The sequence below is a fragment of the Scyliorhinus canicula genome, chromosome 5, assembly GCF_902713615.1.
Source record: "Scyliorhinus canicula chromosome 5, sScyCan1.1, whole genome shotgun sequence".
NCBI lineage: Eukaryota > Metazoa > Chordata > Chondrichthyes > Carcharhiniformes > Scyliorhinidae > Scyliorhinus > Scyliorhinus canicula.
The window spans coordinates 57930860-57958127 of record NC_052150.1 but is presented as its reverse complement, the minus strand read 5'-3'; the positions used below and the strand labels follow the sequence as shown (position 1 = coordinate 57958127).

Sequence of the window (27268 nt, the reverse complement as noted above, 5' to 3'; positions counted from 1 at the left end):
CATTAAGGGCATTTAAATGGTCATTGGATAAACATATAGATGATAAGGGAATAGTGTAGATGGGCTTTAGAGGGGTTGCACTGGTCGGTGCAACATCGAGGGCCGAAGGACCTGTACTGCGCTGTAATGTTCTACGTTCTAAAAGCTAGTGATTCCAAACAAAACTGTTGGACTTAACCTGGTGTTGTAAGACTGTAAGACTTCTTACAAAGATTAGTGGCAAGTTAGAAGATGGACAAGCAACACATTTAAAAAGAACTGAGGGAGGAAGCCAACCAGAAATTTAAAAAAAGCATGAACAGTGTGAATGTTCCTCCAGAGGGCAAGTCTGGAGAATTAATAGCAGATGAATTGAACAGATATTTTATTAGTCTTCACTGGGTGTTAAGAAACAGCATAGATTCAGCACAAGGTCTGGCGCTGGCTTATAGGTGGTAACAGCATACAGTGAGATTGTGTTCAAAATGTTCCCTTATTCACTAATCACACATCGCTATTTGACTATTCAAGTGTCAGGAGACTGAGCTCACACAAATTAACTGTTAGGATGTCCACATATGAAATTTTTAACACTGGATTTTTTTGACTTGCCTTTTGTTCCAAGGGTCACAGACAGACAAGTTAATATGGCAGTTCTGTAAACTCACACATCATTGTCTCTTGTGCGAGAAACCAATGACCCCCTGTGAGCAGTACAGATCAAATTAAAAAACAATACAAATGCCATCTGCATTTCATAAGTCAGGCCTGGCCAGCCAACCAGGGCCTAGTCTTCTGCTCGAACACTCTTAAGTCTTGATGGTTGAAACATTAAACCATCTTGGGAACCCAGGCAGGGGATACATACCTTGTCAAAATAAATCATGTGACATGAACCGTTGGTTGGTGGAACCAGTTATTTTGCCTTGCAAACTCATGCCATTTACAAGCAGTAGCAGAAAATAGGCTATGCCAGGTTGATTACCTGCTCCATCTGCACTGGCCTGCTGATCTCAGTGAAGCTATACCTCAGTGGAGGTGACCCTGGATCCATGTGAAACAATAATTATTTTTATTGTGGTCTTTGCCTTGGTATCCCCTTTTACTGAGGAGGCTACAAGCTGACCCTCCCACCCACAAACCCTTTGTTCATTTTAGAGTTTGGGGTTGGGAAATGTGCTAATGCTTATACAGGGGGAAGGGAATCAAAACACCCTGGGCTGGATTCTCCAATAATGGGGCTAAGTGTTGATGCTGTCATAAAGACTGCAGAGTTTTACGACAGCGTCAATGGGCCACCAGGTCCATCAATTCAACGGCCCAACACATGCGTCGCAGAAAGCGCGCAACACCGCATTGAGAGATCTCCCCCAACACACTTACGTCGCAGGAAAGATGGCCGCCGGCCGTGCAGCGCCGAGATTTCGGGAGGGAGAACTGGACGGCGTGGAGCAGAGGAGGGGGGGTGGGGGGGGGGGGGGGTCCTGTACCCTGCACCCGGCAACAGGACAGCAGGCACTATCATCCTGCGTTTGTGGGTGAGGCCATCAGGACAGGCGACCAGTGCTGCAAAAAGCTGCGTGACCTACTCAGGGCAGCCAGGGCGAGTACACAACACTGTGACCTTGGCACCAACTCCTCTACCTGACACGTGATCTCACCCCCCCTCCACCCCAAGAAGTCCGGTTGGGGGGGGGGGGGGGGGAGAAAGCGCCTGAAGTGCGTCCACTCACCGTGGCCAAGCAGAGGCCACTTGACCTCGCTGGTGGACCCGAGGAACGGGAGGTCGGAGGCGTGCCACCAAGTGAGATGTGCCCTTTTCTAGCCATTGCCCCTCACAACACATTTGTGCCAACCCCAACCCCCCTCACCAACCCCTGCCCCTTGGCGCTTCCGCACCTGTCAGCCGTCCCCCTGCCAGGGCCACTGTTCCATGGCACAGCTCTCACGGTGGGCTGCTGTGGGTGGCTATGCTTTTCCATCCCTGGTGGGGCTGCCGGCTTGGTGGGTGGCCTGCGAGGGGCCCGGCAAACACCCATATGGCCGTGAAGCCTGCTATGAGCCAGAGCCCAGTGTGGATGCCCATCAACATGGCAGTCGTATTGGCATCCGTTGTGTGGGCATGGCCATGTCATGAAGGGGGGGCTCCTGGCCATCCAGCCCGCCTCCCCCACCTGTCCTGAACCTGGAGGGCTTCATTCCCCCCTCCCCACATCAGCTATGGCCCAATGTGGGTGCCTATCAACATGGCCGCCTTAACAGCATCCATTGCGCGAGTATCGCCCTGTCATGGTGGGGTGCTCCCGGCCTGTCTCCCCCACCTACCTAGAGACTTTCCCGAGCCTGGAAGGTTCCGTTTCCCCTCCACCCTCCCCGAATCAGCCACAGCCATCTCTGATTTGGGAGCCCTGCCCCCACCCATCCCAACCTCCTCCGGACGCTTCGTCAGCCAGCTCGTCTGGTTGACCATTTTTTATAAAGGTGGTTCGAACCACGCCGTCGGGACTTCGGCCCATCCAGGGCAAAGAATCATTGGGGCCCGGAGAATCAGTCATCGGGTCAACTCCTGTGATTTTCGGGGTGCGCGGCGTAAAAGCCTATTCTCCGGACGATCAAGGACTCTCTCCAGCCCCCTTTGTTTACAGACAGGCAATGAGAAGAAAATCACCTGTTTAAATTAACCACACTACTGTCCACAAAAGCCTCAATAGATTCAGCTCTTCAACCCCGCTACTTTTGTTGTATGAACAAAAAAATATATAAATACATATACATGGAAGATAACTTTATTTAGCATAGCAGAGTAGACTCAAGATCCAAACCAAACTAATTTACAAAATATATTGAAAATTAGTTGCAGTAAGAAATCAGATCTTAAGTCAGAAATATCAAATTACAGATGTCGGAAGTCAGTTTGCTTGACATACAATGGAAATCAAAATAGCCCTATGGGATACTTTCAAGAATTGGCATTTACAAAAATATATTTCACATTTATACGGCAGTGGGAATCTCTGATGTAATTGTATCCAGGGGTTGCCAGTGACAATTCATTAGGGAGTCATACAGTTCTTCACTTTGTTCCATGAATTCTTTATTAACTTCATCAATATCCAACTTTGGATCTGGATCTTAAAAGGAATGAGAAGATTCAGTCATTTCACAGATTTGAAATAAAAAATATGTTGCACAACCACTGAATGAATTTCACCATAAATTCCACAAGAACCACAAACATGAAAAATCAAGATCCCTAACTTATATACACATCTATCTGGAAGTGAGGCAGTCTGCTGCCAAAATGGATCGCAGCTTATTTATAGTAATATCAAAACAAAATCTGGACTAATCGTGAATTTATCATGCAACAGTATAAAAATGGGACTAGTCTTTAGCTATTGATAAGAGTTTCAGAATAATGTATAATATATCCTACTCTGAAATCAGAATCACAATAATACAGCACAGAAGCGGCCCTTTGGCCCATGGAGTTTGCACCGACGCATGAAAAACACTGACCTACCTATCTAACCCCATTTGCTATTTCTGGCAATAGTATTAAAGATTTGTGCTTCAGAACTTGATGCATTCCAAGTCAACTGTTCCATTACAGCAACATCACTGCATCTACACGTAATGTAGAAAATTTCCTAAGTGTAGCTGCTACACAAAAATTAGGATAAATCCAACACAGCTAATTACCACCCCATCAGTCAGCTCTCAATAATCCTTTTCAGTGCTACCAATCTGCACTTTCTTAGCAGTACCTTGCTCACTTTATGTCAAGCCAGGATCACTCTGCTCCTGGCCTTGGTTCAAACATGGACAAAACAGCGGAATTCCAAAGGAGAGGGTGACCACCCATGACATCAAGGCAGCATTTACGATTGTGTGGCGTCAAGGAGCCCTAGCAAAACTGGCGTCAGTGGGAATCAGGGAAAATCCTTCACTCATTAAAATCATACCTGGAACAAGGGAAGATGGTTGTAGGTCAATTATCTCAGTTCCAAGACATCACATTCTTCTTTGGCTGCTTCAATTACTTTTCTTTCATCAGGAGGTCAGAAATGGGGATGTTCACTGACGACTGCATAAGGTTCCGCATCATTTTCAACTCCTCAGGTACTGAAGCAGTCCACGTTTAAATGCAGCAAGAGCTGGACAATATCCAGGTTTGGGCAGACAAATGCGAAGTAATATTCATACTACACAAGGGTCAAGCAAATGACCACCTCCAACAAGAGAAAATCTAACTATGACACCCTGACAGTCAAATGGCATTACCATCACTGAAGCCTATACACCATCTACATGTCACAAGGCAGTGTGCTAGAATACTTTCCCCTTGCATCGATGAGTGCCGCTCAACAAAACAAAGCAACCTGCTGGATTGGCATTGCTTCCACAAACATTTAATCCCTCTATCCCTTTAGGGCAGCAGGGTAGCATGGTGGTTAGCATAAATGCTTCACAGCTCCAGGGTCCCAGGTTCGATTCCCGGCTGGGTCACTGTCTGTGTGGAGTCTGCACGTCCTCCCCCTGTGTGCGTGGGTTTCCTCCGGGTGCTCCGGTTTCCTCCCACAGTCCAAAGATGTGCGGGTTAGGTGGATTGGCCATGCTAAATTGCCCGTAGTGTCCTAATAAAAGTAAGGTTAAGGGGGGGGTTGTTGGGTTACGGGTATAGGGTGGATACGTGAGTTTGAGTAGGGTGATCATGGCTCGGCACAACATTGAGGGCTGAAGGGCCTGTTCTGTGCTGTACTGTTCTATGTTCTATCACCGGCAGTGGCAGCAGTGTGAACCATCTACAAGATGCACTGCGGGAACTCACCAAGACTCCTTTGGCAGTACCTTCCAAGCCCATGACCACAACGATCTAGAAGGACAAGGGCTTCAGACATAGGGAAATACCGCCACCTGGAAATACCGAAAATAGGAGTAGGCCATCCCTTGGAGCCTGTTCCGCCATTCATTATGATCATGGCTTATCATCCAACTTCGGAACCTGTTCCCACTTTTCCCTCCCATATTCATCGGATTCCTATTGAAAACATGCATTGTTCTGGCCTCAACTCTGGCCTTCTGTGGTAGCGTATTGAACAAATTTCTCCTTCTGAGTTCTAAATGGCTTACTCCATTTCCTTAGATTGTAACTTTGGTTCTAGACAACCCCACGATTGGGAATATCGTTCCTGCATCTACAGTCTTGTCCTGAGAGACATCCCACCCCCTACATTCTCAGCTCCAGTGACTATAATCCTAACTGATTAAATTTTGCCTGATACGTTAGTTCCAACATCCCAGGAATCTGGTAAATCTTCGCTATACTCCCTCTCTAGAAAGAACATCCTTCTCTCAGGATCAGGAGACCAAATCTGCACGCAATATTCCAGGTGTGGTCTCACCAAGGCCCTATATAATTGCAGTAATACAACCCTGCTCCTGTTTTCAAATCTTCTCGCTATGAAGGTCAACATGCCATGCCTTCTTCACCACCTGCTGCACCTGCATGCTTCTTTTCAGTCACTGGTGCACAAATGAGAATGTGAAGCAAGGGTTAATAGCTAGAACAATCCAGAATTAATGGGACACATTAGTGGAAAGTTACAAATAAGGGAGTTATTATTGAATTCGTGAGCCGACTCATGACTGTAAGCCAAATAGCCTTGAGAAACAAGGAAGATGGCTTATGAAATATGACGGAATATGAAATGTGGGAGCCATTGATAAAGTGGCTGAACACCTGTTGTTTTGCTAAAATTGCTATATACTCATGTGCCAATAGATAACCTCAATGTCTGTAAAATCATGTATTAAAAATATGGCAATAACAAGTTAATCATGTATTAGATCTTTGGTAAAAACAAGCTATATTTTGTAATGAGGGCAAGCTCAAGTGAATGTAAGGGACAGCCCCTAAAAAAAACATATAACGATAGGATGCTTTGGGCAAAACTTTGGCACTCTCTCGCAGGTGTTTCTTTGAAATACCTAGAGGGCTGCCCAATAAAGAATATTCTAAAGTATGAACGTGTTCGAGACCGTTTCTTCCGGACTGAGAGACAAGTGAACTAGAGACACATTCACACAAGGACACCCAGGTTTCATTGCACGTTCCCCCTCTCCAATCTATAGCTATTCAGATAACCTGCCTTCTTGCATTTGTTGCCAAAGTGGATAACCTAACATTTATTCACATGATACTGCATCTGCCATATATTTGTCCACTCACTCAACTAGTCCAAATCACACAACTTCTCTGCATCCTCCTCACAGCTCATCCTCTCACCTAGCCATACATTCCCTCATCTAAATTAATATACATTGTAAATAGCTGGGGATCCTAGCACTGATCCCTGTGGTACCACACTGGTCACTGTCTGCCACTTGGAAAAAGACCCGTTTATTCCTTCTTTGATCTGGTTTTCCAGCCAGCTTTCGACCCATCTCAATACACTAATCCCAGTCCCATGCAGTTAAAAATTTACACGCTAATCTTGTGAGAATTTGTCATAAAGTCCTCTGAAAGTCCAAATACGCCACACCCACTGGCTCCGCATAATCAATTACTGGTTACATCCTCAAGAATTCCAGTAGATTTTGTCAAGCGCTATTTCCCTTTTGTAAATCCATGCTATCTGATCCTGCCACTGAATCTTTCTAAACCCCCAACAAAAGTACGCCGCTATTACATTTTTCATAATGGACTCTTGCATTCTTCCCACTACCGACGTTAGGCTGACTGGTCTATAATTCCCAGTTTTGACTGTACCTTCTTTTTTAAATAATGGGGTTACATTAACTACCCTCCAATCCGTAGGAACTGTTCCAGAGTCTATAGAATTTTGGAAGATGACCAGCAATGCAACCACTATTTCTAGGGCTACTTCCTCAAGTACTCGGACATGTTGATAATCTGGTCCTGGGGAATTATCAGCCTTCAATCCCATAAATTTCCCCAACACCATTTCCCTACTAATACTCCCTCTCTAAAACACTGTTCCCCAATATTTCTGTTACGTTATCAGTATCCCCCTTTGTGACGCCAGGACCAAAGTTTCTATTCCGTTGGCCAATCATTTCTTTGTTCCCCATTATAAATTCTCTTGTTTCTGACTGTAAGGGACCTACATTTTTCTCAACATTGGCAGATTTATTTTGTTCCCTGCAAGTTAACTCTCGCACTCTGTTTTTCTCTTCTTATTCCCTTAGTTCTCTCCTTTGCTTAATTCTAAACTGCTCCCAATCCTCAGACATACAAATTGGGCAGATAAAACAGCAGACCTATACCTCTTCTTTGGGTCTAATATTATATTTCATTTCCCTTATATGCAATGGTTTGACCACGTTTATTTTTGCACCAGACAGGAGTGAACAATTGTTGCAGTTCCTCAATGGGCTCTTTAAATGTTTAGCCTTTACCCCACTGTCATCCCCGAGCTATCCCCAATCCATCATAGATTCTTTTAGATTCAGGACGGGAGTCTCAAGAGTCAACAAAGTCACTCTCCACCTTGATGAAGAACTCTATCATATTATGGTTGCTCATCACCCAGGGGTCTTGCACAACTATATTGGAAATATTTCTTTCTCATTAAACAACACCCAGTCTAGGATGTCCTGTTCTCTAGTAGGTGTCATAAAAAAACAAAGTCAGCATGGATTTACAAAAGGAAAATCATGCTTGACAAATCTACTAGAATTCTTTGAAGATGTAACTCGTAGAGTTGACCAGGGAGAACCGGTGAATGTGGTTTTCGATTTTCAGCAAGGTCTCACATGGCAGATTACTATGTAAAGTTGAAGTTGAAGGGATTTCGGGTAGTGCCTGGAGATGGATAGAAACCAGTTAGCAGACAAGCAGCAAAATTGGAATAAACAGGTCTTTAGTAGTGGGGTATCGCAGGGATCGGTGCTTGGACCCCAATTGCTCATATTATATATTAATGATCTGGATGAGGGAACTAAATGTATTCTTTCCAAATTTGCAGTTGGCACAAAGTTGGGTGGGAGGGCGGGCTGTGAGGAGGATGCTTCAGCAGGATTTGGACAGGATGAGTGGGTGGGCATATGCAATGGCAAATGCAGTACAATGTGAATAAATGTGAGGTAGCAAAAATAGGAAGGCAAATTATTTGAATGGGCTAAATTGAGAGAAATAGGTACATAGCGAGAACTTGGTGCCCTCATGCATCAGTCGCTGAATGTTAGCGCAGAGCACAGCAGGCAGTAAAGGTGGCAAGTGGCCTTTATTGAGTATAGGAATAGGGATTTTTCTCCCCCAAAATTTTTGGGGCAATTTAGCATGGCAAATCCATCTACTCTACATAGATCTTTGGGATGTGAGACCCACGCAGACACAGGGAGAATGTGCAAACTCCACAAGGACAGTGACCGGGGATCAGGATCGAATCCGGGTCCTCAGTCCTGTGTGACAGCAGTGCTAACCACTGTGCCGTCCTGGATTAGGGATTTTTACTGCAAATGCATAGGGTATTATGAGGCCACACCTGGAGTAGTGTGCGCAGTTTTGGTATCCTTATCTGAGGAAGGATGTTCTTGCTAATGGAGGGAGTGCAGCAAAGGTTTACCAGGCTGATTCCTGGGATGGGAGGACTGTCACACGAAGAGAGACTAAATCGGTTAGGATTATAATCTTTGGAGTTTAGAAGAGCGAGAGGGGATCTCATTGAAACTTATAAAATCCTTTTTTTTGGGAAAATATTTTATTCAGGCATTTATAAATTTATAACAACAATTTTCAAGAGGAAAAACAACAAAGTAAATAACACCCACCCAACCAACAACCACACCCAGCAAGCGTGCCTTACATAAATAGTTCCCCAGTAAAACTTGTTATAAAATTCTAACATGATTAGATAGGGTAGATTCATAGAACATAGAACAGTACAGCACAGAACAGACCCTTCGGCCCTCGATGTTGTGCCGAGCAATGATCACCCTACTCAAACCCACGTATCCACCCTATACCCGTAACCCAACCTGGGACCCTGGAGCAGTGAAGCATTTATGCTAACCACCATGCTACCGTGCGGCCCCTTCAGAAAGAATGTTCCCGATGGTGGGGGACTCCAAAACTAGGGGTCATAGTTTGAGGACAAGGGGTAAGCCTTTCATGACTATGGCGAGGAAAAATTTCTTCACCCAGGAAGTGGTGAATCTGTGGAATTTGCTGCCACAGAAAGTAGTTCAGGACAAACAGTGTGTAATTTCAAGGAGTTAGATATAACTCTTTGGGGCTTAAGGGGCCTGGGGAAGGCTGGATCATGGTATTGAACTTGGTGATCAGCCATGATCATAATGAACGGCAGAGTAGGCTCGCAGGGCAGAATGACCTTCTTCTGCTTCTATTTTCTATGAAGGTTTCTCCACTCACTTGATCTGGAAAACCATCCTGTACACACTCCAGGAATTCCTCCTCTACAGTACAGTGACTAATTTAGTTTGCCGAATCTATTTGCAGAGGAGAGTCACCCAGAATGACAGAAGTTCCTTTATCACATGCATCTCTAATTTCCGATTTCAGACCATCCCCAACATCACGTTTGGGGTCAATGAACAACCTCCACTAACGTTTTTTGTTTCTCAGCACTACCCATACAGATTCTACATAGTTGGAGCTCATTATTGCGTTAATTTCCTCTTTAACCAGCAACGCAACCTCACCACCTTTTCCTTTTCATCAACCTTTCCCAAAAATGGAATACCCAATGTTTAGTTTCCATTCCTGGTTACTCAATAACAATGACTCTATAATCCTGACTTCATCATACCCATTTACACCATTAATTCATCTACTTTACTAAAGGTATAAAGCGTTAAGGATAGTCTTTTTAACATTCCGGGTCCCGAATTTTAAAAATGTTTTCACCTTGGCCCTGTTTGAATCTGGCCCTTGGTTTCTCTGCCCACTGTCTTTGGTTCTTTTCCTTGATTTCCCTCCTCTAACTACTGCCATTTTAGTTTAAACCCTCCCCAACCATTTTAGCAAATCGGACATCAATCCCAGTCCTACCCAGGTGCAACCCATCCAGTTTGTACTGGTCCTACCTATTCCAGAACCGATCCTAATATCCCAGCAGAGCGAAACCCTCCCTGTTGCACCATCTCTTCAACTACACAGTCATCTGATATAACCTGCTATTTCTGATCTGGTTAGCAGGTGGCACTGGTAATGCTCCATGATCACTACCTTTGAGGTGTTGCTTTTCAACTTCTTAAATCCCTACATGCTGCTTTTGTAACCTCATCCTTTTTTAAGACCTATACAGTTTGTATTAATGTGTACCGTGACCACTGGCTTGTCCCCTCTCTCTCTCTCTCTCTCCCCCTCCTCCCTCGAGATATCCTTGACCCCAGCACCAGGGAGGCAACATACCATCCTGGAGTCTCATTTGCAATCTATTCATCTTACAATTGAATCGCTCATAACTATTGCATGCCCACACTCTGCTGTGGAGGAGCGGTGCAACAAATGTTGTCTGTTGCTGCTTCCTCCCCCCCTCCGAGAGCAGTATCCGATGTGTTACATCTGTTTTGCAGGGGAATAGGCACAGGAGATTCTTGCACTATCTGCCGAGCGGTCATCCATTCCCTTCCTGTGGAACCTTAGCTAAGTGTGACCACCTCTCTATACGTGCTATACTCTCCACCTCACGAATGCCCACAGGTGTCCCCAGTCATCACTCCAGCTCAGAAACCCAGGCTTCCAGGAGCTGCAGCTGGAGACGTTTCCTGCATACGTGATGTTCCCGGCTTCCCACAAAGCAAAAGAGCACTCCAGAGCTTTGAGCTCTCCTGCCATGACATACCTCTGAATTGAACCTTTTGGAAAAAACTTAAAATCAAATATCAATTACTCCAGGGTCCTCTCAAGCGAAGCGATAAAGTAGTTAAATACTTACCCAACTGTACTCACTCCATCTACTGCTTCCACTTCCTTTTGAATTCTGACATCACCTCAGGAGTTCCAAACTTGAACTCAATCACTGGTGTTCTCAATCTCTTGCACTCTCCCGTAGGGGTTTCCCTCAAGTGACTCATCCTGAACTGGAACTATATTGCCATTCCTTCACTGTCACTGGCTCAAAGTTCTGAAACATTCTCTCTCTAACAGCATCGCAACAGTTCGAGGCGCCTGTTCACCACCACCTTCAAGGGAAATTAATGATACAAAGAACAAAGAAAAGTACAGCACAGGAATAGGCCCTTCGGCCTTCCAAGCCTGTGCCGACCATGCTGCCCGACTAAACTACAATCTTCCACACGTCATGGGTCCGTATCCCTCTATTCCCATCCTATTCATGTATTCATCAAGATGCCCCTTAAATGTCACTATCGTCCCTACTTCCACCACTTCCTCCGGCAGCGAGTTCCAGGCACCCACTACCCTCTGTGTAAAAAAAAAACTTGCCTCGTACATCTACTCTAAACCTTGCCCCTCGCACCTTAAACCTATGCCCCCTAGTAATTGACCCCTCTACCTTGGGGAAAAGCCTCTGATTATCCACTCTGTCTATGCCTCTCATAATTTTGAAGACCTCCATCAGGTTGCCCCTCAACCTCTGTCGTTCCAGTGAGAACAAACCGAGTTTATTCAACCGCTCCTCATAGCTAATGCCCTCCATACCAGGCAAAATCCTGGCAAATCTCTTCTGCACCCTCTCTAAATCCTCTACATCCTTCTGGTAGTGTGGCTACTATAATTGAACACTATACTCCAAGTGTGGCCTAACTAATGTTCTATACAGCTGCAACATGACTTGCCAATTTTTATACTCAATGCCCGGCCAATGAAGGCAAGCATGTCGTATGCCTTCTGGACTATCTTTGCCACCTGTGTTGCCCCGTTCAGTGACTTGTGGACCTGTATACAAAGATCTCTCTGACTGTCAGTACTCTTGAGGGTTCTACCATTCACTGTATATTCCCTACCTGTATTAGACCTTCCAAAATGCATTACCTCACATTTGTCCAGATTAAACTCCATCTGTCATCTCTCCGCCCAAGTCTCCAAACGATCTAAATCCTGCTGTATCCTCTGACAGTCCTCATCGCTATCCGCAATTCCACAAACCTTTGTCTCGTCTGCAAACTTACTAATCAGACCTTGTGTTGCCCCTATTATGTATTTTTTCTCTTTTCTTTTCATGTACTTAATAATCTATTGAGCTGCTCGCAGAAAAATACTTTTCACTGCACCTCTGGACACGTGACACGGGAAGTAGATCCTTGGAAAATAGGCGAGTTTTAGATAGAGGATCTGGATCGACGCAGGCTTGGAGGGCCGAAGGGCCTGTTCCTGTGCTGTAATTTTTCTTTGTTCTTTCTTTGTAAACTCCATCTGGCATCTCTCCGCCCAAATCTCCAACTGATCTATATCCTGCTGTATCCCCTGACAGTTCTCATCACTCCCCGCAATTCACCCGACCTTGGGCTGTATTCTCCGCATCCCGGCGTTGAAATCACATTCAGCGACAGGACGGACAATCCAGTTTCCCGCATGAAAATCGGGCCCAAGGCCGGTTCCGCAATTAAATGCCCCCCGGAAATACGCTGCGCCGAGTATCCATCACCTGAGGCCATTGCCTGAGGCCCACCCAGCTATTCTCAGTCCCCGACTGGCTGAATTCCCGACAGCATGGAACTAATCTGGTCCTGCCGTTCAGGAAACTCGCGAGATGGCTGCGGACTCGGTCTGCCACCGCCACAGTCGGGGGAGGGCCAGGTCAGGCGAGGGGAGATCGGGGGCACTATCTCCACGGTCCAGGTCCGTGGGCCGAATCTGCCATGGAGCACAGCGCGGCCATTGGAGGCCGCTGCCGTGCGCAGTCTCTGACCTGAACGTATGAGGAGACACGGGGAGAATGTGCAAACAGCACACGGCCAGTGACCTAGGGCTGGGATTCGAACACGATTCCTCAGCAGTGCAGTCCCAGTGCTAACCTTTGTGCCACTGTGCTGCCCTGACTTCACCTTCTGTGCCAGTCTGCCATGGACTTCGCTTCCTGATTTGCAATGGCATAATTAATAAAGCCATACCTTAAAAAATACTGCTTCGTTTGCGATTTCAGCTTTGGGCTGTTTGTCAGGAGGCCCTGGAGCTCACACCAGCACTGCTTTGTCCTGCTGTGGAATTTCCTGAGCAGCTCTCTCTCCAGTAGATGTAATTGCGAGATCCTGGCCTGTTTGTGTCTCTGGTCTCTCTTCCGTATTACGAAACAATCCATTTTAATTCTTCAGTCCTGTTGTTTGCCTGCTGCGAACAAAACGGAGGAATCTCTCCATCCCAGGGCACATGACTGCCAGTGTATGGAACAAGTGACCTGCTCTCTGCTGTCGCCACAGGCAGGAAGACGCCATCCTTTGAAAAAATGTCACTGCTAAGGATGCAGGCATGCGCGGGACGGTCGGCATTCTGAAAGGCAGATGCAGTCAGCATTTTTAAAAAGCCAGTCACGGCCGTTGGCCACTATTTCCTGTGATCGGGAACGCCAAGAAGTATGGCCCACAACCCTGGATTTGAGGAAGGACGAGCAGCAGATACCTGGGTACCCCACCATCTGGAGGTTCCCCTCAAGTAATTCACCATCCTGACTTGAGAAATCGTCACTCCTTCACTGTCACGGGATCAAAATGGACTCCTTCCCCAACAGCGCTGTGAGAGTGTACTCACCACCACTTTCTGAAGGGCAATAAATTTTGGCCCAGTCATCGACGCCAAAAAATATTGTCATGGCCCATCGCCTTTGCAGTATACATGGGAGTGAATTGAATTGGTTGAAAACTGGCACGTGTTTGAAACAAACCGTTGGACTTCAACCTGGTGTTTTAAGACTTCTTACTATGCTCACCCCAGTCCAATGCCGGCATCGCCACATCATTTGTGATGATGGGGACCTCAGGAGGATGTGGAGATAGATCCTCCACTTGATATTTCTGGCTGAAGATGAAGATGTTGCAATGTGGAGATAGATCCTCCACTTGGTATTTCTGGCTGAAGACATTGTAAGAAGATGGCCTAATCTTCTATACTGTGTGTTCAATTTTCCACTGCCATTCACACCTCGATTTGGTCGCACCGAAGAGCTTAAGATCTGCTCCTTTGGTTATTGGATCGCTTAGTTGTCTCGATCATATGCTGCTTGGCACACTCGTCAGCTGTTGCTTTACCAGGCCTATACCTCATTTTAGGTATGTCTGATGCTTCTAATGGCATTTCCTCCTTCACTTTTCATTGAACCTGGGATGATTGCCTGGCTTTGCTGTAATGATAGTGGGTGGGAGGGGGTGGGGGTAGCTATCAGGCTTTGAGGTTACAATTATGTTGCATACAATTCTGCTGCAGCTGATGGCCCACATGCCTCATAAATGCCCAATCTTGATCTCCATGATGATGTGCATGAAGAAGTGCCTCAAGTCTCCACAAACGGTGTGATGGTCACTCCTACTGATTTGGTCACGGACAGATGCATCTGCGGGTCACTACTACTGATATGGTCATGGACAGATGCATTTGTGCTGGATGAGCCAAAGTATATTTTCTCCTCAGACTCAATCTAACAGCGATCCTTTAGGTCTCAGACTGCTCAGTCAATAGTGGTGCAACCAAGCCACTCGTGATGGATTTTGAAGTACCATACCCAGAGTACATTCTGTGCCCTTACGACCCCGTTTCCTCCAATTGATGTTCAACATGAAAGAGTGCGGATTATCAGCTGAGGGGTGGTATGTGCCACCTGTATCCTTACCCATGTTTGAACTGATGTCACAAAACATCATGGGGTCCAGAGTTGATATGGAGGGCAACTCCCCACTGACTGTATACCACTGTACCACCACCTCTGTTGGGTCTGGCCTGTCGGTGGTACAACTCCGGGATGTTGATGGTGGTGTCACAACATTGTCTGAAAGATAGGATTCACCTGGCTTTGGCAGGGGGTGGAGGGAAAGAGCTGGAGGAAGTCATTTTGGGGAATAAGAGTTACCCCACTGAAAAAACAAAAGGCACATTAGCTATGGATTGGATCCTGCAAAATGAAGAGGGGGCAGCTTTTCTGCAATCTAGAATACAAGTCACCCACTGAAATAGAATGAAGTGCTTGCTTTGAATTTCCACAACAATAAGAATAACAACTGGTGACGGGACTCCCCAGGATCAAGGACCCGCCAGGCAGAAGTGCCAACTGCTGAGAGCCCTTTGCTCAGCAACAACTCAGGGAAGCAGTGGTTGCTGTTGATAATGCACCCACCTGATTCCCAGGATCACCAGAGGATCCAGACCACATGATTGTGGACACCTGCCTACATCCTGCCCAATTAAATACTCCCTGCCAAAAATTGGATGGGCTTAATTTTTCAGTTATCAATTGGGTCCACAATTGTTCACAATTTACATAGATGATTTGGAGTTGGGGACCAAGGGCAATGTGTCCAAGTTTGCAGATGACACTAAGATGAGTGGTAAAGCGAAAACTGCAGAGGATACTGGAAGTCTGCAGAGGGATTTGGATAGGTTAAGTGAATGGGCTAGGGTCTGGCAGTTGGAATACAATGTTGACAAATGTGAGGTTATCCATTTTGGTAGGAATAACAGCAAATGGGATTATTATTTAAACGATAAAATATTAAAGCATGCCGCAGTGCAGAGAGACCTGGGTGCGCTAGTGCATGAGTCACAGAAAGTTGATTTACAGGTGCAACAGGTGATTAAGAAGGCAAATGGAATTTTGTCCTTCATTGCTAGAGGGATAGAGTTTAAGACTAGGGAGGTTATGTTGCAATTGTATAAGGTGTTAGTGAGGCCACACCTGGAGTATTGTGTTCAGTTTTGGTCTCCTTACTTGAGAAAGGACATACTGGCACTGGAGGGTGTGCAGAGGAGATTCACTAGGTTAATCCCAGAGCTGAAGGGGTTGGATTATGAGGAGAGGTTGAGTAGACTGGGACTGTACTCGTTGGAATTTAGAAGGATGAGGGGGATCTTATAGAAACATTTAAAATTATGAAGGGAATAGATAGGATAAATGCGGGCAGGTTGTTTCCACTGGCGGGTGAAAGCAGAACTAGGGGACATAGCCTCAAAATAAGGGGAAGTAGATTTAGAACTGAGTTTAGGAGGAACTTCTTCACTCAAAGGGTTGTGAATCTATGGAATTCCTTGCCCACTGAAGCAGTTGAGGCTCCTCCATTAAATGTTTTTAAGGTAAAGATAGATAGTTTTTTGAAGAAAACGAGATTAAGGGTTATGGTGTTCGGGACGGAAAGTGGAGCTGAGTCCACAAAAGATCAGCCATGATCTCATTGAATGGCGGAGCAGGCTCGAGGGGCCAGATGGCCTACTCCTGCTCCTAGTTCTTATGTTACAGTGAAGGGTAAAGAGCGACACGAGTTTGAAATATTTAGGAGTACTTCCTTCTCTCAGACCAGCTAGAAACAAGGAATTACCGTAGACCCCGAGGGACAGGATCTACAGGCATTCAGACAGCCAAGGGCTAATTAGGGAAAGTTAGCGTAGCTTGTAAGGGGAAAGTCATGTCTCACATATTTGATTGAGTTTTTTGAAGGGGGAGCCAAGAAGGTAGATGGGGGCAGTGCACTCGACGTTGTCTACGTGGACTTTAGCAAGGCGCTTGACAAGGTAGGTTAAGATTGCAAAAGGTTAAATCTCACGGAATCCAGGGGGAGGTAGCCAATTGGATACAAAATTGGCTTGGCGACTGAAACAAAAGGATGGTTGTGGAAGGTTGTTTTTCAAACTGGAGGCCTCTGACCAGTGGTGTGCCTCAGAGATCGGTGCTGGGTCCAGTGTGATTTGTTATATATATATTAATGAATTGGATGAGAATGTAGGAGGCATGGTTAGTAAGTTTGCAGATGACGCCAAGATTGGTGGCATAGTGGACAGTGAAGGTTATATAAGATTGCAACAGGATCTTGACCAATTGGGCCAGTGGGCTGATGAATGGCAGATGGAGTTTAATTTGGATAAATGTGGGCAGCATGGTGGCGCAGTGTGTTAGCCCTGCTGCCTCACGGCGCCGAGGTCCCAGGTTCGATCCCGGCTCTGGGTCACTGTCCGTGTGGAGTTTGCACATTCTCCCAGTGTTTGCGTGGGTTTCGCCTCCACAACCCAAAGATGTGCAGGGTAGGTGGATTGGTCACGCTAAATTGCCCCTTAATTGGAAAAAAAATGAATTGGTTACTCTAAATTTATATTAAAAAAAATAATTTGGATAAATGTGAGGTGATACATTTTGGTAGTTGAAATCAGGGCAGGACCTACTCAGTTAATGGTAGGGAGTTGGGACGAGTTACAAAACAAAGATCTAGGGGTACAGTTCATAGCTCCTTTAAGGTGGACAGGGTGAAGAAGGCATTCATCATGCTACGTTTTATTGGTCAGGATATTGAATACAGGAGTTGGGATGTCTTGAAGTTGTACAAGACATTGGTGAGACTACAAATGGAATACTGTGTTCAGTTCTGGTCACCCTATTAGAGGAAGGATATTGTTAAACTAGAAAGAGTGCAGAAGAGATAATGCTACCAGGACTTGATGGCCTGAGCTATAAGGAGAGGCTGGATAGGCTGAGACCTTTTTCCCTGGAGCGTAAGATTAGGGGTGATCTTGTAGATGTCTATAAAATAATGAGGAGACCATAAGACATAGGAGCAGAATTAGGCCACTCGGCCCATCGAATCTGCTCCACCATTCATCGTGGCTGATATTTTCTCAAAACAAAGAAAATTACAGCATAGGAAAAGGCCCTTCGGCCCTCCCAGCCTGCGCCGATCCAGATCCTTTATCTAAACCTGTCGCCTATTTTCCAAGGATCTACTTCCCTCTGTTCCCTGCCCGTTCATATATCTGTCTAGATGCATCTTAAATTATGCTATCATGCCCGCCTTTACCACCTCCGCTGGCAAAGCGTTCCAGGCACCCACCACCCTCTGCGTAAAAAAACTTCCCACGCACATCTCCCTTAAACTTTCCCCCTCTCACCTTGAAATCGTGACCCCTTGTAATTGACACCCCCACTCTTGGAAAAAGCTTGTTGCTATCCACCCTATCCATACCTCTCAATTTTGTAGACCGCAATCAGGTCCCCCCTCAACCTCCGTCTTTCCAACGAAAACAATCCTAATCTACTTAACCTTTCTTCATAGCTAGCACCCTCCATACTAGGCAACATCCTGGTGAACCTCCTCTGCACCCTCTCTAAAGCATCCACATCCTTCTGGTAATGTGGTGACCAGAACTGCATGCAGTATTCCACATGTGGCCTAACCAAAGTCATATACAACTGTAACATGACCTGCCAACTCTTGTACTCAATACCCAGTACAATGAAGGCAAGCATGCTGTATGCCTTCTTGACCACTCTATCGACCTGCGTTGCCACCTTCAGGGTACAATGGACCTGAACTCCCAGATCCCTCTGTACATAAATTTTCCCCAGGACTCTTCCATTGACCGTATAGTCCGCTCTCGAATTAGATCTTCCAAAATGCATCACCTCGCATTTGCCTGGACTGAACTCCATCTGCCTTTTCTCTGTCAACTCTCCAATCTATCTATATTTTGCTGTATACTCAGACAGTCCTGCTCGCTATCTGCAACTCCCCCAATCTTGGTATCATCTGCAAACTTGCTAATCAGACCACCTATACCTTCCTCCAGATCATTTATGTATATCACAAACAACAGTGGTCCGAGCACGATCCCTGTGGAACACCACTAGTCACCGTTCTCCATTTTGAGACACTCCCTTCCACCACTACTCTCTTTCCTGTTGCCCAGCCAGTTCTTGATCCATCTAGCTAGTACACCCTGAACCCCATACAACTTCACTTTTTCCATCAACCTGCCATGGGAAAGTTTATCAAACGCCTTACCGAAGTCCATGTATATGACATCAACAGCCCATCCCTCATCAATTAACTCTGACACTTCCTCAAAGAATTCTATTAGGTTTGTAAGACATGACCTTCCCTGCACAAAACCATGCTGCCTATCACTGATAAGTCTATTTTCTTCCAAATGTGAATAGATCCTATCCCTCAGTATCTTCTCCAACAGTTTGCCTACCACTGACGTCAAGCTCACAGGTCTATAATTTCCTGGATTATCCCTGCTACCCTTCTTAAACAAAGGGACAACATGAGCAATTCTCCAGTCCTCCGGGACCTCACCCGTGCTCAAGGATGCTGCAAAGATATATGTTAAGGCCCCAGCTATTTCGTCCCTTACTTCCCTCAGAAAGCTGGGATAGGTCCCATCCGGACCTGGGGACTTGTCCACCTTAATGACTTTAAGAATACCCAAAACATCCCCCTTCCTTATGCCGACTTAACCTAGAGTATTTAAACATCCATCCCCAGCCTCACGCCATGTCCCTCTCCTTGGTGAATACCGATGCAAAGTACTCATTAAGAATCTCACCCATTTCCTCTGACTCCATGCATAAATTCCCTCTTTTGTCTTTGAGTGGGCCAATCCTTTCTCTAGTTACCCTCTTGCTCCTTATATACGAATAAAAGACTTTGGGATTTTCCTTAACCCTATTAGCCAAAGATATTTCATGACCCCTTTTAGCCCTCTTTATTGCACGTTTGAGATTTGTCCTACTTTCCTGATAGTCCTCCAAAGTTTCATCAGTTTTAAGTCGCCTAGATCTTATGTATGCTTCCTTTTTCATCTTAGCTAGTCTCACAATTCTACCCGTCATCCATGGTTCCCTAATCTTGCCATTTCGATCCCTCATTTTCACAGGGACATGTCTGTTCTGCACTCTAATCAACCTTTCCTTAAAAGACCTTTCCTTAACTGCCATTGGTCAGTAGCTCGCATCTGTGTTTCTGTGAGAAGAGAACTATGACTGTATAAAGATATCGGGTGTCAGGCCGACATTAATTAAAACCATGTATTGAAACGGAAGAAAAGGTAGAAAAGAAGAAGACAGACAGGCTCTATCAGAAATTAGGACACCTTAATTCTTAGGTGGTGCCCGTTTCTTATCATCTGGACATCTCAGATATTTGCGTGCATCAATTGCGTTAAATCATTGCCCAAGAGGGTCTCAGTGCTTTCTTCGCCTGGTTGCCAGACTTGTGTCTGCAGATTTAGGGCATTAGCCGCGTAGGCGTGCGGATGGTCCGATTCGTCATGTCTTGCCAGCCTGCAGGAATTGTCACGGTGCCAAAGAGGAGTTTCGGGGTATTGACGTGATGGAAGGTAGTTGGGGAGTGGTGAACTGCAGTGGAAGCAGTGTTGCTGGGGGTGGGCAGAGGAGCAGTCGATGGGTGGGGATTGTTATTGAAAGGGTTGAAGAGATTCAGGGTGTCGTTCCGGGGGCTACGGTAGCGGAGGGCGGAGAGATCGCACCAGTTGTCAGGGATGTCAGTCAAATCCTGGGGACTCTCATTGAGTGTGTTGAAACCTGCGAGTGTGGGTGGAGTCGAGGGATAGTTGTCGCCAGGAGGGGGGGGGGGGGGAAAGAGGGTTGGAGTGGGTGTTGGGCTGAATCGTCAGTGGCAGAGCGTCCTCTCCCATTGCTAAGGTTAAGTGGTGGGCGTGGCTACGTTGTGATCTGTTGACATTGAGTTGGTTGATGTGGAACCAACCAGTCTTACCGTTGGGGTATGCTATTTTGTACACGGAGGGGCTTATTTTGTCTGCAATGGAGCAGGGGCCTGCGAATTTAAGGTATAGGAAGGAACTGGGGTTGGACAACGAGATCATAACTTGCTGGCCGACTGTGTACTCTACGGGGTGAACTTTTTTGTCGAAGTTGGCTATACTCTGCTTCTTTCCAGCACCTAGTCGGACAGCTGCAGCTAGCTGTGCTGCTTTAATGTTCTCAGTGACCTGTTGAACTGCTTTTTCATGGCGAGAGGGGTTACTGCAGGATTTGCCAAATCAAGCCCTAATAAATATTCAATGCCTTTCATGGGTCTCCCTGTCTTAAGGGTGTGGGGGGGGGGGGGGGGGGGTGAAACCTATGGAACTGGAAACAGTGTTCCTGATAAACATGAGAGCGAAGGATAGTACTGTGTCCCAAGTGGTATTGTTCTGCTGTACCGTTTTCCTAATGGTCGTTTTTAAAGTATGATTCATGCGCTCTACTATGCCGCTAGATTGGGGGTGGTATGCGATATGGAATTTCTGTTTGATGCCGAAAATAGTCATAACCTTTTGCATTACCCTGCCGATGAAATGGGAACTTTGGTCTGAGTCAATGCTGCGTGGAAGGACCTCCGGTGGCGTGGGCGCTCAGGGCGGCCGCAGCGCGAAGTGCTCCTGCCGGTGGCCGCGAGTCCCGGCGATTTCGGGGAAATCCCCGAGTTTCGACGCACCCCCCCCCCCGACTACCGTCGGCCTTTGGGGCCGTCGCGAGCAGCCAGCGGGGCTGGAGTTTAAAAACCGATGAAGAACCCTGCGCGGATGTTGGGCGGCGGGGGCTGAGGTCCTGGGCCCAGCGCGGCGTCAGGGCCAGAGCAGCGGGGGCGGAGCTATGAGGAGGCAGGCCCGAGTCCAGGACACCATGCAAGTGCGGTGTCCCACAACGGATGGCTCCCACCTAGGAGGAAGAAGGCTGGAACCTGGTCCCAGGGGTGTCTGGATGAGTACAGAGGGAAAAGGAAGAGAGCTGGAAGATTTAAAAGAAATGTAATGAAGTTCGGTGAAGTTTTTTTTTCTCCTCCCCTTTGTCTTTAAAAAAAATAATTCAGATTGATGAAGGACAGAAGGGTGGAGGGAGAGAGAGAAGAAAAAGAAAGTGAAAAACAATAAGCTGCTAAAGGATGCGAAAAGCAACGTCGAAGAAAGGAGGAAACGCGGGGTCGCCGCTGAAGGAGAAGACAAATAAAAGTGGCGATAGGATGGCGGAAGCCGAACTGCAAAGCGGGGCCGCACTATTTACGGTGGAGAAGATGGCCGAGGTGATGGCGGGGAAGCTGGAAAAACAGTTTGCGAGGCACATGGAAGCTTGGAAAAAGGAGACAGCGGCCGCATTGAAGTTACTGGTGGAGGAGGCAATCGCCCCGATAATTGCCCCGTTGAAGGTGGCGGTGGCAAAGGCATTGGCCGAGGTGAGAGCAGTGAGAGAAGATGAAAGAAATGGAGGAAGCCATGTCATGACACAGCGACCAGGTCACCTCGATGGGAGATGAGTTGCGGAGGGCTGTGGAGATTAATAGAGGTCTCCGAGCAAAGCTGGAAGACTTGGAAAACTGCTCAAGGAGGCATAATTTGAGAATTGTGGGCTTGCCCGAAGGGACAGAGGGCCCAAGGCAAACACAATACTTCGCTAAGAAGTTGGCGGAGCTGATGGGGGAGGGCGAGAGCTCCTCCCAGTACGAGCTAGACCGAGCCCATCGGTCATTAAGGCTGAAGCCCAAAGTGAACGAGCCGCCAAGGGCAGTAATTATCTGCTTCCATAGGTTTTGTATGAAGGAGAAGGTGTTAAGCTGGGCGAAGCAGAAGCGGGAGATACTGTGGGATGGTACTACGGTCTGGGTCTACCAGGACTTGACGGTGGAGTTGGCAAAAAGACAAGCGGCGTTTGGGTGAGTGAAGGTGACGTTGTACAAGGGGGTACGGTTTGGTATGGTGTACCCAGCAAGGTTGAGGGTAACGTATAATGGCAAAGACTGTTATTTTGAGACAGTGGATGCGGCTGAGGCGTTAGTGAAGCAGAAGGCTTGGGACAGACATGAAGAGCGGAGCTGGAAGAGAGACTGTGGACTGTGTTTGAACAGCCGGAAAATGTATAAATGTATTAACTTTCTTTTTACGGATTTGTATTGTAATCTACTTCTCTTTGTATTGTTATAGAGTTTAAGTTAATGGTGCGTTGATGGGCGCTCTGTGTTGCGACGGTTAAATGTTATGTTAGTGAACTGTACGAGTTAGATTGTTGGGTTTGTTTTTTTTTTCTCTGGGATTGGGTGGAAGGGGATGATAGATCTTGGCGGGGGGGAGCCACCCGCACTAGCTAGCTAAATCAGTCAGCTAGTGAACGGAGGTGATAGGAGAGGAGGGCTGCAGACATTGGAGCATGGATAGCAGGCGTCAATGGGCCTACGAGGCGCGGGGGGGGGGGGGGGGGGGGGGAGAAGAGAAGAGGAAGGGTTGGATGCTGTTTCTGGGGGAAAGGTGGGGGGGGGGGGGTAGGGGTTCGATGTTAACAATGGACAGGTCAGGCTTATGGGGCAGGGCCCGGCGGTATGTTGATGGTGGATAAGAAAGGTGGGGAGGGGGTAAGAGACCCCCAGTAAGGATAGTTACGTGGAACGTGAGGGGGCTAGGCGATCCGGTCAAAAGGTCAAGGGTGCTTGCGCATCTTAAAGTCTGAAAACCGATGTGGCAATGCTGCCAGAAACTCACTTGAGGGTGAAGGACCAGGTGAGACTTAAAAAGGGTTGGGTTAGGGCAGCACGGTGGCCTAGTGGTTAGCACAACCGCCTCACGGCGCTGAGGTCCCAGGTTCGATCACGGCTCTGGGTCACTGTCCGTGTGAAGTTTGCACATTCTCCCCGTGTCTGCGTGGGTTTCACCCCCACAACCCAAAAATGTGCAGAGTAGGTGGATTGGCCATGCTAAATTGTCCCATCGGGGGGAGGGCAAAGGCGCTAGCTGGGCTAATGGTGGAAATGGGAGGGGTGGACCCCTGGAGGTTCCTGCACCCAGGGGAACGGGAGTACTCATTTTTCTCAGCAGTCCATCGGGTATACTCGCGGATTGACTTTTTTGTGGTGGGAAAGGCTTTGCTGGCTGGGGTCAAGGGGTCGGAATACTCTGCAATTGCTGTGTCAGATCACGCGCCACATTGGGTGGATATGGTGCTGGAGAAGGGAGTAGTACAGAGGCCGGGGTGGAAACTGGATGTGGGGCTTTTGGGGAACCAAGTATTCTGTGAAAAAATTGAAAAGGTAATTAAGGAATATGTAAGATTCAACTGTACGGTGAGGTGTCAATGGCAGTCATCTGGGAGGCTCTAAAGGCGGTAGTGAGGGGTGAGGTAATTTTGTTTAAGGCCAGGGTGGACAAAGAGGAGAGGTTGGAGCGGCAGAGGCTAATAGATGAGATGTTGGAGGCAGATAGGAGTTATGCGAAGGATGGGGACCCAGCGATGCTGGGAAAGAGGAAGGAACTACAGGCGAGCTTCGACCGACTACCACCAGGAAGGCGGTGCGCCAACTGAGGCGAGCAAGGGGTGCAGTTTATGAACATGGAGACAAGGCATGTTAGCAGGTCAGCTCCGGAGGGAGGCAGCAGCAAGGGAAATTCTTCATGTAAGGGATAGGGCCGGGAAGTTGGTGGTGGCTCCGGAACTGATTAACAAGGTTTTTGAGCAATTCTACGAGAGGTTGTACAGGCAGGTCAGAGCCACCGTGAGATGCTGGAATTTCTGGATGGGTTGGAGTACCCGAGGCTAGGGGAGGGAGCCAAGGAGCAATACTGGAGCAGGAGATAAAAGACGCGATTGGGAAGATGCAGTCGGGGAAGGTGGCAGGGCCGGATGGGTTTCCGGTGGAATATTATAAAAAATTTAAGGATAAGTTGGCACCCCTGATGGTAGGGATGTTTGAAGAGACGATAGGGAAGGGAGTGCTGCTGCAAACCTTGGGGCAGGCATCGATTTCACTGTTGCTTAAGAAGGACAAGGATCCGACGGAGTGTGGGTCGTATAGGTCCATTAATGTAGACGCAAAGGTATTGGCAAAGGTACTGGCGGGTAGGCTGGAGGGGTGCCTTCCGAAGATGATAGGTGAGGATCAGACAGGGTTCGTAAAAGGGAGGCAGCTGTTTTCGAATATTAGGAGGGTCTTGAACGTCGTTATGGCACCGGCGGAAGGGAAGGAAACAGAGGTGGTTGTGGCACTGGATGCCGAGAAGGTGTTTGATCGGGTGGAATGGGGGTACCTGATGGCAGTGCTGGAACGGTTTGGGATTGGACCAAGATTTGTGAACTGGGTAAAGTTATTATATAAGGAGACGAAGGCGAGTGTCTGGACCCCTGCTGTTTGTGCTTGCGATTGAGCCGTTGGCCATCGCATTAAGAAGTTTGGGAGCATGGAAAGGAATAGTGAGGGAGGGGGGGGGGGAAATAGAGCATATGATGTCCTTGTATGCCGACGACTTGCTGCTGTATGTATCGGAGCCGAGTGCGTCGATAGGAGGAATATTGGAGTTGCTGCAGGTATTTGGGTCTTTCTCTGGGTACAAGCTGAACTTGGACAAGAGCGAGTATTTTGTGGTGTCTCAACCGGGGGTGGGGGCAGGGGTGGTGAGGCTGCCATTCCGTAGGGCAGGGACTCACTAGGTATTTGGGGGTGCAGGTTGCCCGGGAGTGGGGAAGGCTTCGCAGATAAAACATCACTAGAAAGCCGACCTGGCGAGGTGGGACGGTCTCCCTCTGTCACTGGCGGGTGGGGTGCAGGCAGTTAAAATGAATGTGTTGCCGCGATTTCGGTTTATTTTTCAATGCCTACCGATTTTCCTGCCAAAGTCTTTTTTCAGGGAGATTGAGGGGAGAATGACCTCGTTTATATGGGGAGGGAAGGTGGCCAGAGTGAGGAAGGTGTTGCTCCAGAGGGGAAGGCAGGCAGGGGGTTTGGGTCTCCCGAACCTGATGTACTACTGCTGGGCGGCGAATGTGGAGAAGGTGCGGAGCTGGGTCAGAGGGCTTGATTCCCAGTGGGTCAGAATGGAGGAGAGTTCGTGCAGGGGGTTGGGGCTGAAGGCACTAGCAACGGCCCCGCTCCCGATAGCTCCGGGGAAATACTCCGGGAGTCCGGTAGTAATAGCTTCATTGAAAATCGGTAGTAATAGCTTCATTGAAAATCTGGAGGCAGTTTCGCCAACACTTCAGGTTGGGGGCAGGGTCGAGGGAAATGCCGATCCGGGAGAACCATAGATTTGAGCCAGGGAGATGGGATGGAAGCTTTCGGAAATGGGAAGAGAAGGGGATCAAGACTCTACAAGATTTGTTTCCTCGGGGTCGATTTGCAGAATTGAGGGAGCTGGAAGCGAAGTATGGGCTGGAGCAGGGAGAAGTGTTTAGGTATATGCAGGTTCAGGACTTTGCCAGGAAGGAGATACAGAGCTTCCCGGAGGAACCGGCCTCCAAGTTGTTGGAGGAGGTGCTGGTGGCAAGGGGACTGGAGCAGGGGACAGTGTCAGTGGTATACGGAGCTATGTTGGAAAAGGATAAGGCACCACTGGAGGGGATCAAAGCGAAGTGGGAGGAAGAATTGGGAGAGGTTATAGAGGAGGGGGTCTGGTGTGATGTGCTCCGGAGAGTGAATGCCTCCACCTCGTGTGCGAAGTTGTGGCTGATACAGCTGAAGGTAGTGTACAGGGCACACCTCACGAGGGCAAGGATGAGCCGATTCTTTGAAGGGGTAGAAGATAGAAACATAGAACAGTACAGCACAGAACAGGCCCTTCGGCCCTCGATGTTGTGCCGAACAATGATCACCCTACTTAAACCCACGTAACCCGTATAACCATAACCCAACAATCCCCCCATTAACCTTACATTACGGGCAATTTAGCATGGCCAATCCACCTAACCCGCACATCTTTGGACTGCGGGAGGAAACCGGAGCACCCGGAGGAAACCCACGCACACACGGGGAGGACGTGCAGACTCCACACAGACAGTGACCCAGCCGGGAATTGAACCTGGGACCCTGGAGCTGTGAAGCATTGATGCTAACCACCATGCTACCGTGAGGCCCCAAGATGTGTGTGAAAGTTGCCGGGGGGGGGGGGGGGGGGGGGGGGGGGCGCTAATCATGTTCATATGTCTGTCCAAAGCTTGGAGAGTACTGGAAGGTGGTGTTTAAGGTAATTTCCAACGTGGTGCATGAGAAGCTGGACCCGGGTCCCCGGGAGGCCATATTCGGGGTGTCGGATCAACCAGGGTTGGAAACGGGTGCGGAGGCAGATATCATAGCCTTTGCCTCGTTGATCGCCCGAAGGCGGATCCTGCTGGGATGGAGAGCGGCCTCTCCACCCTGTGCCCTGGCGTGGCGAGGGGACCTGTTGGAATACTTGACCCTTGAGAAGGTTAAGTTCGAACTGAGGGGAAGCTCGGAGGGGTTCTACAAGTCATGGGCACTATTTATTATGCACTTTCAAGAACTGGATAACATCGAACATTAGTTTGGGGGGGGGGGGGGGGGGGGAGAGAAGAGGAGAGCTGTGTATGTTGAAGATGGCTATGGGTAATCCCCGATTCCTTTTTTTTCTTTGTCA

The 27268-nt window shown here is 47.7% G+C and overlaps 1 protein-coding gene across 2 annotated transcripts in view; it reads right to left on the bottom strand.

The window, feature by feature from the left end:
• Window positions 1–2749: 2749 nt before the first annotated feature.
• The window catches only part of trnau1apb (tRNA selenocysteine 1 associated protein 1b), a 127811-nt gene continuing 103292 nt past the window's right edge, over window positions 2750–27268 (bottom strand). For both annotated transcript variants that reach the window (XM_038797125.1, XM_038797126.1), the window contains one exon: window positions 2750–3110. In XM_038797125.1, the coding sequence (XP_038653053.1) occupies window positions 2974–3110 (137 nt within the window). In that variant the 3' untranslated portion in view covers window positions 2750–2973. The remainder of the gene's footprint in view (window positions 3111–27268) is intronic.